We start from the raw sequence: 14,651 nt of genomic DNA on the forward strand, positions 1-14,651 counted from the left end.
ATTGGTGTGCATTTAGTTACAAAAAAAACGTGCAAAATGTAAAACAAAAAAAAAAAAAAAAAAAGAGAAAATTGAACACATAGTCGACAATGCCATTTTAACTTGGCATCTGTGGCTCACTTGTCTTTTAGAATAAATATATATTTGTAGCATTTTTAGCATTTAAAAACCATACTAAGGTAGGCATTCACATTAGGTTTACTGAAATGGACCTGTGACAGAGGACCTGTGACAGAGGACCTGTGACAGAGGACCTGTGACAGAGGACCTGTGACAGAGGACCTGTGACAGTGGACCTGTGACAGTGGACCTGTGACAGTGGACCTGTGACAGTGGACCTGTGACAGTGGACCTGTGACAGAGGACCTGTGACAGAGGACCTGTGACGGTGTTTGTGTGACGAGGCAGGAGGGTCGCTCAGTAGTCATTGTTCTGTGTTGAGACATTTTCAGACTGTCACAGCAGAGGTGATTTATCAATACGTCCTCTGCTTGTTTGCTGTTCTTCATATATCTTGCTGCTTTGGCCTTACATGGACATTTACCATCGAGGAATTGAGTGCAACATTGTTGATCTTAAATCAAATATTGGGCTTGTTCTGTTTTCATTATATCTTGCGTTTGACCGTGTTTTTCATACAACTGAAGTACGAGTACGTCTTTTATCATAAAAACAATCCCTTCGGTATTTCAGTCCTCTACATGCATGAAGTTAACAGCCATATACCTGATTTGATAGTCCAAATTCGATTTCCCAAATGATCTTGTCACATGTATTCATCAGATTTACCTCAGTGAGGTTTTGCACTATTATCCTGTATTTCTATCGTCACATTTTCTCGGATCCAAGTGCATTTTAGCAGTAGGGAGTCTGAAAGTACTGTACCTTTTTTTGGGGGGGGGGGGGGGGGGGGCAGAGCCCAGTAAATGACACTAGCATCTGTGTGTGGGTGTGTATGTGAGGGTGTGTATGTGAGAATGTGTTGTAATGTATTTGTCTATGGCACTTTATTTGATCAATAACAGTCCATTAGGGTGCCACAAGTCAAATGTAAGTCCTGTTTTAGGAACATAGTCTTGTTAATATGACCAATATTATGGTTCCTTAAAGTTCTTTCATCAGGATACCTGGAGCCCAAAAGGTGCCTTCTTTCCCAGCAATGTCGCAACCATATTTTCTTGCACATAGTCCATGTTGGATTCCCTTTTCACCTGGCTTCATACTACAGGCTTCCTTTGCCAAAGTGTCTGTCATGTTCAAGTGTCCATCACCAATTTAAAACAATTGGCAGTTGCTGTATACATTTGCAGTTTCAGTCCCAAAAAAATGCCATTGCTGCCTGTTATTTTACTAAATATAACACAAAAGGCAACTACATAACATTTGTTAGACTTAGTTTACTTTAAGCTGTTTGTAACAGGAAGAAAAAAATGCTTTTTTAATATTGTCTCATCTTGGAGGTTGTCCAATCTACCCGAAAGCATTTTGTGATACTGTTTCTTTAACTGTTTGTCTTCCATGGTTTTCTTTTTATTCCATCCTTCATTTGCAACATTAGAATCATTTCAGTATTACATCATTGGACAAACAGGACAATGTGTGATTAAAGAATGGTTGTATTTTTCTCTTTTATAAATGAATATAAATGCAGTGTGTTTGTGTTATTGACTCCATGGGCAGCCGTCCGATTCTATTGGTATAAATACATAAACATTCCTGACAATGTTTTTATGGCAGGTTTTCGCTTCAATGGTTAAAATGTAACACTGCTCCAGCACAAATATGAGATCAAGATTGTCCCTTCAGCCGTTCCGTACTACATGAATTCAGATTCAGATACCAACAAGCCCGATGGCGGTGGTCATCTGACTGAAAGTTTTCAAAGTGGGAAAAGAAGGACATTACTTGCGCGTTGTACTAACAAGAGATACCTCTAGTGATTCGTCTTTGTGGTTTCATCAGCTTTGCATGTAGTCAGCGTTTAACACGATCTAGGCCAGTTTGATCATCAGCTAGCTAGCTAGCGCTAGCTAATCTTGCCTGCAAAGATGGTTTGTTCGCTAGCTAACGGCTAGCATACTTCACCGGCAGCAATCATTAATAAGTTACATGTAGCCGTTAAGTCAGCTTAGGTATAACCTTACCTAAATGTTGTATAAAGATAACCCTGTGTAAATAGTTATCTGGACGTCACACATCCGTCAACAAGATGTGTCGCATACTACGCTACTGTGTCAGTCACTGCCTTCATGCTGCTATGACCCGACTGGATGAGGTCAATGGAGAGGTGAACATGTGGTCTTCAATCCGGTGGTTGGGATACCTGTCCGGCATAAACCTCTTGGTGGCCTTGTGCCTGGGGCTCTACGTCAGATGGGAAAAGAGTGCGGAATCCACCATCCTTGTTATTTTAGTTTTGGCGTTGTTAGTCCTCGGGATAGCAAGCATATTGTACTACTTCTTCAACATGGAGGCAGTCAGCCTGAGACTTCTTCACCTATGTTTTGGATTCCTCCTGGGCTTGCTGTGCTTCATCAACAGTAAGGACCTGGAGAATGACGTCAAAGAGCAAGCGACCAACTATCTGTTGCTGGCCAGTCTTGGGATAAGGACGCTCTGGGCTCTGCTGGAAAGGCTGTGTGGTTGCACCAGATACCGTCCTGCCTTTCTCACCTCGGCGGAGTTCCTGGAGCTGGTGGGATTTGCCACAGCCAGCGTCGTCCTACCCATCCAGAAGTCCACTAGTGTCGTAGTCCTGGTGGTTGCCATGGCTGCGGTCATGGTGGCCCTCCGGATGAAAGCTGTCCTGGCTCTTCCTAACCTCGTCTGTTTCAGCGTTGTCACGGCGGCGCTCTTCTTCAGGTCCCTGGAGGCCCCCACCAACCCCTTCGCTCTGGCCTGCTTCTTCAGCCAGCTCATCTGCGACCCTCTGCTGGACGTGTACTACAGCGGGCTATCGGTGACGGAGCGCTGGCTACCGTTGCTGCTGTGGCGCGGCCTGTGGCGCAAGCTCTCCCTGCTCCCCCTGCTGCTGGTGGAGGGGGCCTTCTTCGGCCTGGCCGCCGTGAAGCTGGCCGACCTGCACCAGTGGTACCTGAAGATCCCGGCCTTCGTGGTGTGCGGTGTGTTCTGGGTCATCTGCCACGTGGTGTTTGTGATCACCGTGTGGGGGTTCCACACCAAGCTGAGCGACTGCCAGAGGGTGAGCCTGGCCCAGGGGCCCGGGGGAGGCAGCCTGGAGAAGGTCATGGCCTCCAAGGGAATGAGGCACTTCTGCCTCATTTCTCAGCGCCTGGTACTCTTCAGTCTGGTGTCGACCTCAGTCATCGCAGCGTTGTCATGGCAGGTAGGCGTGGTCTACATTTTACAGACACTGTTTTTGCCTGCCGCATGCTCCTGTTCTGTGTCGATGTTGAATAGATGGTTTCTGTGTGTCCCAGTCCTCCAGCAGTATATTCATGGGCATGCTCCTACTGGTCCTGCCCCTGGAGTCTCTGTTTCATGGGCTTTTCTACGAGCTGGGGAACTGCCTGGGTGGGACCTGCATGGGCTACGCCGTGGTCATCCCAACCAACTACTGCAGGTTAGAAACTTCATCCCTACTCAGCTTCGTTTCATCCAGAACACGCCAGACACTTTTTTTTTACCCACACATGCTGCCATCTTGATCCAATGATCATAATACTGAATATAATTATTTTGTATAGAACTTTTTACAAGCAATGTCACAGAGGGCTTCACCGATGCCTACAGATCAGCAGCACTTAAACCCACCTCCACGCTCACAGACGGGATCTAAACAAGACTTAACTGCACAACTAACTTCCTCCCGTCTCCCACGTTTCAGCCCCGACGGCCAGCCCACCCTGCTGCCCCCGGACCAGGTGCGGGATCTGAACCTGCGCTCCACAGACATGCTGAACACCATGCAGCGCTTCTTCTCGCACCACATGATCGAGTCGTTCGGCTGCGACTACTCCACGAGCGGGCTGACCCTGGAGGCTCTGCAGGCCAAGATCAAGGCCTTCCTGGAGGTCCGCACGGCCGACGGCCCCCGGCACGACACCTACGTCCTGTTCTACAGCGGACACACACACCGGACCGGGGAGTGGGCCCTGGCAGGTCAGGATGGAGGCGGAATTAACTGTTGTGTTATTAAAGTAAAGCTTAAATAGTTTTCTCCTCTCATTGAGAACCGTAGGTTTCCACCTAACTCACTCATTCTAATGTACCTTGCTCTGGGGCGCCTCGCTAGCTCACAGGATAAGCACCAGTACCGTGTAGACTGAGGCGGCCTGGGTTCAAATCCGGCCATGGCTCTTTGCTGCATGTCTTCCCCTGTCACACTTCACGAAAATACTGTCCAATAATGCATTAACCCTCGTGCTGCCTTCGGGTCACATGACCCAAAGGTTCATAATGAACCATCGTTGTGTTTACCCAATTTTACCCAATACAAAAACAAATACAAAAATATATGTTGTAACCGTATATATTTTAAATCGCAATGTGGGGGGTCTGAGACAGCCCAACGGTTAAAAGAAAATGCTTCACTTTATTTTTGTATGCGGTAAAGTTCTCGCAATACGACGGCGGGTCACATTTACTGATGGGTCAGAATGACCCGAAGATAACACAAGGAGTTAAAAAATTCCCCAAATATATATCTTTCAAGTGAAACTTAGATCATTTTCCCCTCACTGAGAACAGTAAAATGTCACCATTGTAAAAAAAAACAACGACCTAACGACTTGACCGACTTGTGTTGTTGGTGCGTGTCTCGTCCTTCAGGAGGGGACAGCCTGTCGCTGGACCGCATCCTGGAGTGGTGGAAGGAGAAGAACGGAACCGCATGCTCCCGTCTCATCCTGGTCCTGGACTGTGACAACGCCATGCCCTGGGTGAAGGCTGCCCGGGACGTGGAGGGGCTGTACGTGGCCGTGCAGGGGGCGCTGCTCATCCGCTCCAGCGACCTGGAGCTGCAGGACTCTGCCCAGCTGGGGGCCTTCACCTCCCAATGGGTGGAGTTCAACTGCAACCCCAACAGCGCCACCCAGTGGTCGGAGAGGGGTAGGACGGTCTCTGCCGCCTACGGAATCTCCAAGGAATGGAGCGACTACACGCTGCACCTGCCTACAGGAAGTGATGTCACCAATCATTGGAGGATGTACTTCCCACGGTTGACCTACCCTGTGGTGCAGATGGCTCTGTGGTGCTCTGGTCTGAATCTGCTGTGGGCTTGCAACATCTGCCTACGGTGCCTCAAAAGAGTCAAACTAAACTGGTTCCCCCCTGCTGTGCTGGACACGGGCCATGGCTTCAAGTTGGTCAGAACCTAGAAATAGGCTCTCTAAGATTCAGCTATGCTTTCTCCTTATCGCTTGAGGTTGTACTTCGTATTGATAACTTCTTTTTTTTCAGAGCTCAGGGTAGTTTTCTAAATAGTTTTCAGTAGTTGAATCAATGTTTGGTCTGAATTTATTCAACCCAAGTAGACAGTTTTGGATTGTGGATCAGTTACTGACAAATATAACGTTTAGAATGATTTATATTAAGTAAAAGTGCTGTTAGATTAAGAATATGTACACATTTGATATACCAAAATGGCGGTCATCTTTGCACACACAAAACATTTGGTTATCATGACATTTGACACAGACTTTTTTCTTCCTGCATTCATTGATGTTCAACTTCCTTCTCCAAGCGTAAATAGGCAGTGGAACTTCCATATATGTGCTGCGGATGGGAAGAGATGGAGAATGTTATCTCTTTTATGAGAAGTTTGAGAGGAATTATTCCATTCGAACCAGACCTTTGCACTAGAGCGAGCACCATTTTCAGTCAGATTCAAAATTAATAGATTCTGTGCCTTCACACTAAAACCAAAAATATAAAGTTATTTTAATGTTATAAAATAAATTCTGAAACTGAAATGGATATTGAACTCAACCCCCCCAACAAATCTCAGGTTATGACACGGTATTATTTAGATTTATATATTAGGAGAAAAATAAGACTTGATTTGTGGTTGGATATTTGTATTTCAAGAGTTGTTTCTTACAAACCCTTTTTGTATTCTGCTTTATATTCTGAACCACCGCAAGCCTTTGAGTGTCACTCCTGTTACTGATGTGCAGTGCATATTCTTTCATACTCTTTGGGGCAGGCCACAACCACACAGTCCAGAACAATAGTTGTGACTGCCGAAACAGATCAATTGCACTATCTGGAGGAATGTGGGGAAATGTCTTACAGGCGTGACAATGGTATTTGGAGGAAATGTATATGCTCTAATCAAATATGTATGGGTTGTGTACATATGTGGAAAATATTTTATATTAATATTGGATGATGTCTTGACTATGCAATAAAAACAGACTATCTTGCTTGATATAGTCTGATTCACTTGTTTGTGGGAGGCAATGTACACCATCTGTGGACACTTTCTGCAAACTGCTGGTGTGAATGTGACTGCCTGTGCGGATCCCAGTAGTGGGGCCAGAAAGCTGAGGCAGGGAGGAGATCTAACCAGAGCCCAGACAAACTCAGCCTCTGTGGTCCAGGAAGGCAGAACTGTTCTGGGTTACCAGCTTGCACCTTGTTCTGACATGGTTCCTGACTTGGTCTGAGTGGTTAGATAGTGCAGTCAACCCTCTTTCTTTTAGGCCTGCTAGGAGAGGTTGTAACAGCTCAGGACAGGAGGTAGTACTTTTCACAATATACCGAAGACCCAACACCACCCCCGTCAAGACACCACATGAAGAAAAAGGATTTGCTATAGAAATGGAAGAATTGTGAAGAGGTCAAAAAAGACTTAAGTTCCCAGAACAATATATTTACACACAATACCACCAACCAGTGTGTTTAACAGTGATGCAAGATTACATTGTGTTAAATATTTTATTTACAACAGAACACATGGTGTGTTTGATGTACCGAGCAGTTATCAAAATGAAATATACATTACTTTACTGCATTAGAAAAATACACCCCGTCCCTGTTTGGGTCACGCTTTCATCCAGCTAGATGTTGGCTCCTCTGTTCTTCAGCAGCTGGTTGAGGACGCTGGTCTGCTTCAAGGCCCTGAGGTTGGAGATGTCCTCTGCGATGACAGGGACATCTCCACCGTGACCCTCGCTGTCACTGTCACTGTCAGACAGGGCACACAGGAGGGCATCATTCTCATACGTGGGGAAGTAGTACCTGTGGAGCAAGAGAACAGCTTCCTTACTGATCACAGTGACTGTGGAGCGAGAGAACAGCTTCCTTACTGATCACAGTGACTGTGGAGCGAGAGAACAGCTTCCTTACTGATCACAGTGACTGTGGAGCGAGAGAACAGCTTCCTTACTGATCACAGTGAATGTGGAGCGAGAGAACAGCTTCCTTACTGATCACAGTGACTGGAGCGAGAGAACAGCTTCCTTACTGATCACAGTGACTGTGGAGCGAGAGAACAGCTTCCTTACTGATCACAGTGACTGTGGAGCGAGAGAACAGCTTCCTTACTGATCACAGTGACTGACGGCCCGGTAAGACGAGGGTATATCTGAATCACTTATAGCTGAGACACGCATACTGCAGTGTCAATCCACTGTTGTGTGTTTTTATCCAGAACTATAATTACATCTCTAAACAACTCAGAGGTAACTAAAGGAGGACGCACTGAGGTTGGTCCCATGTGGACATCTCTGGAAGCATCATGGCATGGCCTGCGTCCACCACGTGACGGAGGACCTCAGGCCTGGAGGAAAACTTCTCCTGGCAGCCATAGCAACGGCACTGGTGAATCTCCCTGCGTATGTAGTTGACCAGTTTAACCTGCTGGTAGAACCTCAGGTCTATAGAAGGACACACAGGATGGTGAGTTGGACAGAACCACTGTTTGGTGTGTGTGTGTGTCTGTGTGTGTCTGTGTGTGTGTTGGTGCTGTTTCGTTATTGTCTGGAGTTACTTACTGAGTTCTGACTTCAACTTGTGGAGGTCAAATCCATGGGCTTCCTGGAAAAAATAAGGCTTTGAAAGACAAGTCTTGAGAATTTCCAGGATCAGTTAATGTTACTACTATGCTCTCATGCTTTCACTGTTTAGCAAACTGTGTCTTTACCCCCATGTGGTCGTAGATCTTGTTCATGGTCTCTGATTGGTGCTCGCAGAACAGACATACAGCGCACACCGGGTGAGCCTGCCAATCTGACCAATCACTGCGGAGGAAAAACAGCCACCCAACATCGAGTCAGCCCATTCGTTTGAACATGACTCATAACTGTCTTTATGTAGGATTGTATCAGATCCTCAGAGTAACACACCAAAAGCCAGCCACCTGAGTCACCTCAGGTATTAGAAACAGGTGTGGTAGATTACTACTGGAGCGAAACCTTTCAGGCAGGTAGCTCTCCAGGAACAGGGTTGGTGACCCCTGCTGTACAGGCCTGTGACAGCTGACACTGAACCCGAATGTTTTACAGTGTCACCAGAGGGAGACTCACTCATCTTGATCTTCCAGCATCTCATGGTCATCCTCGGACTGGACCTCCTCCCAAGTCTTCCCCAGTTCCTGGTACCATTGAGCAGAAAAACGTTGTGATATAGTTTATCTTTCAAGTCAAGCTAAACCATAAACACATGCGTACCCATATGTTTGCGAGGCTTAAATAGACACACAGACACCAGGACATACCAAGTAGTTGATGATGTAGAATTGGTCGTATTCGTGGTTGTTAGCGTTAATCCTGCGATGCTGTTTCTTCCTCATGTGGTCTTTCAGCGTGATCTTGTCTCGGAAGGTCTTTTCACAGTAGAGACACTGCAAACTGAGATCAGAACATAACAATCACTTCATAATCATGCAGTTGCTCCCTCCAACATCAGTGTCGTCCTGGAGTGTAAACTCAATCTCACTTGTCCAGTTTGCCCTGGAGCGTGTCTAGAAACTCTTGGCAGTACACTATGTTGTCGGGTAGACCCACACTGAAAGCGTGTTCCCGGGCCATGTGGTTGAGCAGCGAGGACCTGGGATGAGAGAACAGCGTCACATGGCTCTGCTTTACGCGTGAACAGCGTCAGTAGTACTGCAGACCCGGACAGGGCAGAGGCCCTCTGGACGGGAACACACCTGTTCCCTATGAACTCCTCATTGCAAAACATGCAGTCTCGTCGGAAGCTGCTGTCGTCTCTTTCTCTCTGCTGCTGCTCCAAGATCTCTTCCTGTAGGTCCCAGAAACACAAGTCACGTGGGGCGTGTGCCTACAAACCGCGCAGAGGGATCGCTTCAGTAGGTCTTCGTTAGCTCTTTACCACTAGCTATCTGAAAACTAGATGTTCTCTGCTAATTTAAGTTATAAGGTAACCATTAACTAATGTTTTCAACTCTGAATGCTGAGTGGTTAGCTAGTTTAAAAGGAGCGCTGTGTGAAAAAAACTGCTGAAACAGCACAAGTTCTACTGAGGAAGTTGGACAAGCAGCAGTTCCTGGTCTGAGAAACTCACCAGTCTGTTCTGCTGGAGGTGCTCCCTGAGTATCCGGTCCTCAGGGAGAACATCACACAGGAGGAAGAAGTCCTCTTGTTTGTCTAACACCGCAGGGAGTGAATTTAGAACCAAGGATTATTTGAATTTCAATTATACCTACATAAAGGTCCACTCACCAACAGGGCCTTCTGAGTTTGTCTTAATCACGCTGCAGAAATGTGTGATGGGCTGTTCTGTGAATCTCTTCCTCCAGTACAGCATGTACCTAAATGAAAGGTTACACCGTTTATTTCCTGTGGCATTTAAAAGCCAGTAATCTCGAAGTAGTCTATAACGTCTCTCTTCTGTACGGAGAACACTAAGAACAGGTAACATACTTAGGGAAGTCTGCGATTAGTTTGACATCAGCGATGACCAGTTTATGCTCCACAACCAGGTGCTTAAGGAGGCGGTCCTTCTCAGACAGGGGGCAGGAGTCCGCACAGAGAATGCAGGTGACCACCTCCCTGCCCCGAGAGGATGAGCTGGAGGTGCTGGCAGCGGGACGCTCTGGGAAGCACAGGGCCTCCAGGATACTGTCCTCTTCCTCTGAAAGGGAAAACAACTCGTTCTTTGGCAATGTTTGTCAAAGTTTGGGTTATGGTTATAGCTCGACACCCAGGCCGTTATTTTTGGTTTAAGATGAAACAGTGGCGCAAGAACGTGGTATTAATCAGATTATAGGTAACATGCCAATGTACAATATACGTGTTTTGTCTATGTAGTCTGTAATTGTCTTTTACATGTAGCTAACTACTAGCTCGTTATCCCGTTGGTGTTATTTTGATCGAGAAAATAAGTTTAGTTTCTCATTAGCAATACTGTCTGAATTGAGAGCTCAGAGAGTAGAGAGCTGTTGTTGAGAGCTGTATCATCATGTCATGAGTTAAATTGCTCTGAGCAAGAAACACGTACCCGTTTTATCCTCCATGCTGGCAGCCATCTTCAAACTTAATGTCACGTGGCGTATCCTAACAGCTGATAATTGACCAATCAGAAGTTTCTGGTGGATGGTCACTAGATGGTGCCAAAACCAAAGCTTCCCTTCGACAAACTCAACACAATCATAGCACGTTTACACACTATATTAGTTGGCTTACTTAATTACACCAATGAAGTAAATATTCTAACCAACAACCAGTGAGGTATCTCTAATAGTTTTATCATGATTGTGGACAAATCTCATGCCATATCTATGTGTCATATTCAACAATTACGTCTCTCTCACACCCATACTTTCTCTTAACCTCCTCTCCCTCTCGTTATCTTTCACTGCCTCTCCCTCGGTCATCTTGTCTCTCTTAATTCTCCACTTTCTGTGTTTGAGCAGACTACTCAGGTGTGCTCAGGTGTTGCATTATTCAGACGGAGCTCAGAGAGCCTAATTAAACTCCAGGGAGGATGGAGGGATAGCAGGGTGGTGCGCGTGGAGGATGGAGTGTTGAAGGGGGTTATTTAATTTGGCCAACTGTTCCCTCAGTGCTCAGTCTACTCCGCATTCTGAAAAGCCAAGGTGGTGAGCTCTTATTATCTACGGACATGCGATGATACCAGAGATTAACCGAGGTGTGTGTGACGGCAATGGCAATCCTCTCTATGAAACGCAATGTGAATAACATGCTCTGTGGCATCCCTCTCTTGAGAAATGGATTAAAGCTTCAAATTCCTTGCCTCATTTTCCCCTTTATGTTTTAAAGTCTTGCATTTAAATCAATGCAGCATGTTCATACCAAATGGTTCTCAGATATAGATAGATTGTACTATTAGCAAAACTGACTGTGTCCCATAGATCTCACATTGTGAAATCATTGAGTGTGACGTTCATACTATTCTGCCTGTCTTTCTTATAACAGACTGGTCTGGGCGCCACCTGTATATTCAGTGTAGCTAGCTCTTACTGTGGTTCAGCCTTTCCAAGAATCCCAGTGTTCCGAGGTGTATAATAACCATCTACGCGTGCCGGCTTCTCTCTGCCGTAGCCCACCTGGCTGGCACCCGATTGTTGCATAGCAACTGCCTACCCAGCACCTGTTTCTAGCATTTAGAATCAGGAGCCTGAAAATATGTCATTATGTGGGCAGAACCACCCGCGCAGGTCACTAAACTGTCAGCTTCTAGCCAAACCAGCGAACTCCTTCTACGAGAACTCAGTTGCACGCGGGGTAAGCCCCTACTGTGGCCCGCAGAGCAGAGCGTGTGTCAAAACGTTGGCATGCGTCTCTGTACGGAACTCTACTATTGGTTGTGTCTCATCAACGTTGTATCAGTGTTGAAGCAGCAACGCTTAATAAACGTCAGAAGGTTGTTATGACTTGGGACTGTAGACCAAATTGCCATTGAGATGCTACAGGGTTACGGTCTGGTTGAGCTTTGAACATTTTTGCTTTTCCTAAGCCCCTAATAGAAAAACACAAAGTCATTTGTTATGAGTGAAGTCGTGTCTTTTTCATGTGCGTGTTGCTATGATGCTGTCGGTTGTCCTCAATGAGTGATTTGTTTCTCAGGCAAACATGTTGTGTTTTATACCGCACAGCTCGACACCCCTTCCCTGTCACGGTACAAGCTATTGCTCTTTGTTAACTGAAACATCTGTTCATTAGTGTGTGTGCTAAATCAATGGCGTATATTTTCAAAGAAGGCTCTGCTGCCGTTTATTCTGTCCATTAAAACGGACATCGTGGTTAGGATATTCTTTGCAAATACGTACTCCAATTATGTTAATTCCAACAAGATCATAATAAACCAATCTCGATGCTCTGAGATAACAGCTTTCTATTATTCCAAGAAGTGCGAAAAGCTTACAAATATTATTCTATTTGTTGAAGTCTTTGATGTTTAAGTCCTCCTTAAGCTTGATGTCATGCAGGCTTGTGAAGGACAATCTTAAATCTTGTTTGCTATCTTTCTCTCATTGCACAAGCAAATCTGTTCTTTTTATTTGTTAGAGGATGGAAAACACAGCACGCCTTGTATATTTATAAATCACAGATTAGATTAATCTGTTTGATAGGCTATCTTTCTTTCTCCACCCATCCTATTTTTCTCAGTCTTTCTTCCTCTCTCTATCTCCCCATTCTAAAAACACCTGCAGATGCTTACCAAAGTAATCCGTCATAATAGTGAGACTAATGGTAAAGTGTTCATTTAATGAGGACATGCGCATACATAGCAATCCCGGTGTCTTTGTTCTTTGACCCTACAGCCTCCGGACCTCTTCAGCTGCTCCTCACCTAAGGAGTGCAGACTGAGGGCTGTCATGACAACGAAGATCATCGATAACAAAAATGTCTGGTCTGATCCTCTTTACGTTTTGTAACAGTGAAAAGTCTCAACCCGATCTTTTCCCTAAACGTCTTTCTTGACCACACACGCTTCCAAAACATGAATCAATGTAACTTTTTGAACTACTCCGCTCACTTTCCCGGCGCTATCGGTATCGAGCGCTATCGGTCCGGTTTTGTGCCGAAATCGGTGGCCAATCGAAAACTGCGACCAGGGGTATCCGGGCTTCTAATGTTCGAATGTTGTTAGGGTTAGGGTAAGTGTTAGGCCTCGACCATTTGCTGATATGGTAAGCCATTAGAACAGCGACCCCTGGTCACAGTTTTCAATAGGTCACCGATTTCGGTACAACACCGAATGTCAGTACACTATATCGACAGGGAGAGGATGCTTAGCCAACAGGTAACACCTGTGCCCGTTAGGAACCCACTCCCACGAGCCATTACGACCCTTCTCTTTCTTGCAGCTACTGTAAGCACAAACCACACCCAACCCCCACTTTTTTATTTTATTCAATCCGACTCGAGCCTTCCCAGTTGCATTGCAGGGATATGGAGCCAGAAGCAGCCATGCCCCACATAGTATGCAATGAGACCATTAAACACATTTAAAAACTCTGTAAGAAGTTGGTGCGTCTCCGAAGTGTCCTTAAGGCATGTAACTCAAATACTGTCATTTATTTTCTCCCTCAAACTGACCTCTAAATTCTTCTGGCAAAAGGGAAAATGGAAGATGAGGCGGTTTACAAGGTTTGCACCCCGGGTTTAACGCTTTGTTATGTTTTCCGATTGTGCTGGACATTCATCAGGGGAATTTCTGACAACATGCATATGCAGTAAATGATTTTCTTTTCTTTTTTTTGCGTAGCTGTTGCTGTTGTTTACCGATTTGACGCGGCAACATTAGTATATAACAAAGCTCATTCATTCCTATACGCCTATATTGGCCTTGCTATTTGGCATCTCCGCGCTGATAGGATGTCCAGCCAGAAGCTAGCCCGGCAGGATCAAAGGTAAGCAGTGAAATCCCGCCAAGTTCTGTCAACAAATCCTACAGCTTCCTCCTTCATCCATCCTCAGTCCTTCCGCCCCAAGGCCATGTCAAAACCTTGCTCGCGGAACTTATAGATTCCACAGCTGAACATTTTCTCCAGAATCAGTGTTTAAATCCGTAACTGTCTGGAAAAAAGTGACCTGCCTTAGTCATTGATTTACACATTTACTCTAGCACTTCATTAAATGATTTTATTATCACCCCTTTTCCCTCTCTGCTAAGAAGGTATTTCTTAACACAAGACCTCCATTACCATGTACATGGCTGTGAGGCTCAATTTCTCTCCCTAACTGGTTGTAGGAGTCACCATGAAAGTGCTGTGTGAGTAATAATTTACTCCCTTTGTATTTCCATTGCTCTAAGCAGACGAATGAGGAGATACTGTTGCCAGTACAAGATTTCTGTTCCTTGGCCACGAGACATTCAGCTGAGAGAACAGGATGTTCCTTCACACATTAGATAAGAATGATATGGCCCCTGCTTTTTAATCTGTTCTATTAAAACCCAAAGAATATCACCCTGAAACTTAAGCACTTCCGCTTTGGTTGACTTTTAACTATTTTCTTTTTTTGTGTGTAGAATGATGTTGACTTTAGTTACTTTTAAAAGTAAGGATTCATTCATGTATTTCTGCAAAGTAAACAAACAAAAAAAGATTCCTGTTTATAATTTGAGAACAATGGATCTAAAAGTATACCCAACCTTGGGTAAAGTCGTGGACTTTCGGCGGCCGTCAGCACCATGGTCAGCACCAAACATCCAACAGCAAAAGTAACCCTTTACTCTTTAGGACCCTGGACCGACCA

The 14,651-nt window shown here is 45.3% G+C and overlaps 2 protein-coding genes across 3 annotated transcripts; one reads left to right on the forward strand and one right to left on the reverse strand.

The window, feature by feature from the left end:
- The first annotated feature begins 1,912 nt into the window (after nucleotides 1–1,912).
- On the forward strand, nucleotides 1,913–6,381 carry tmem168b (transmembrane protein 168b). Its single transcript, XM_067234687.1, has 4 exons — nucleotides 1,913–3,346; nucleotides 3,441–3,583; nucleotides 3,848–4,122; nucleotides 4,792–6,381. The coding sequence occupies exons 1-4, from the start codon at nucleotides 2,210–2,212 to the stop codon at nucleotides 5,337–5,339; spliced, it is 2,103 nt and encodes a 700-aa protein (XP_067090788.1). The 5' UTR covers nucleotides 1,913–2,209; the 3' UTR covers nucleotides 5,340–6,381.
- Nucleotides 6,382–6,886: 505 nt separating this feature from the next.
- znf277 (zinc finger protein 277) lies at nucleotides 6,887–10,453 on the reverse strand. 2 transcript variants are annotated; one of them, XM_067234734.1, is made up of 12 exons: nucleotides 10,426–10,453; nucleotides 9,849–10,059; nucleotides 9,648–9,736; nucleotides 9,490–9,572; nucleotides 9,116–9,207; nucleotides 8,902–9,012; nucleotides 8,681–8,813; nucleotides 8,490–8,557; nucleotides 8,108–8,204; nucleotides 7,959–8,001; nucleotides 7,667–7,841; nucleotides 6,887–7,203 (listed from the first exon to the last, which is right to left on the reverse strand). In XM_067234734.1, exons 1-12 carry the CDS (start codon nucleotides 10,451–10,453, stop codon nucleotides 7,023–7,025), a joined length of 1,311 nt encoding a protein of 436 aa, XP_067090835.1. In that variant the 3' UTR covers nucleotides 6,887–7,022. The 2 variants fall into 2 exon arrangements, with proteins under 2 accessions (XP_067090835.1, XP_067090836.1); XM_067234735.1 differs by lacking the exon at nucleotides 7,667–7,841 and having other exon boundaries at nucleotides 10,426–10,443.
- Nucleotides 10,454–14,651: the final 4,198 nt, after the last annotated feature.

This window comes from Osmerus mordax, chromosome 4 (assembly GCF_038355195.1).
Source record: "Osmerus mordax isolate fOsmMor3 chromosome 4, fOsmMor3.pri, whole genome shotgun sequence".
Taxonomy (NCBI): domain Eukaryota; kingdom Metazoa; phylum Chordata; class Actinopteri; order Osmeriformes; family Osmeridae; genus Osmerus; species Osmerus mordax.

What these genes read in the sequence shown, in the direction of transcription:
- znf277 (XM_067234734.1), bottom strand. Translation starts at nt 10,453, where the DNA reads ATGGCTGCCAGCATGGAGGATAAAACGG. An exon ending in CTAATCGCAGACTTCCCTAA is followed by an intron (nt 9,737 to 9,848) that starts GTATGTTACCTG and finishes CCTTTCATTTAG; the next exon opens with GTACATGCTGTACTGGAGGA. An exon ending in CAAGTTGAAGTCAGAACTCA is followed by an intron (nt 7,842 to 7,958) that starts GTAAGTAACTCC and finishes GTCCTTCTATAG; the next exon opens with ACCTGAGGTTCTACCAGCAG.
- tmem168b (XM_067234687.1), top strand. Translation starts at nt 2,210, where the DNA reads ATGTGTCGCATACTACGCTACTGTGTCAGTCACTGCCTTCATGCTGCT. An exon ending in TCGCAGCGTTGTCATGGCAG is followed by an intron (nt 3,347 to 3,440) that starts GTAGGCGTGGTC and finishes TGTGTGTCCCAG; the next exon opens with TCCTCCAGCAGTATATTCAT. An exon ending in ATCCCAACCAACTACTGCAG is followed by an intron (nt 3,584 to 3,847) that starts GTTAGAAACTTC and finishes CCCACGTTTCAG; the next exon opens with CCCCGACGGCCAGCCCACCC.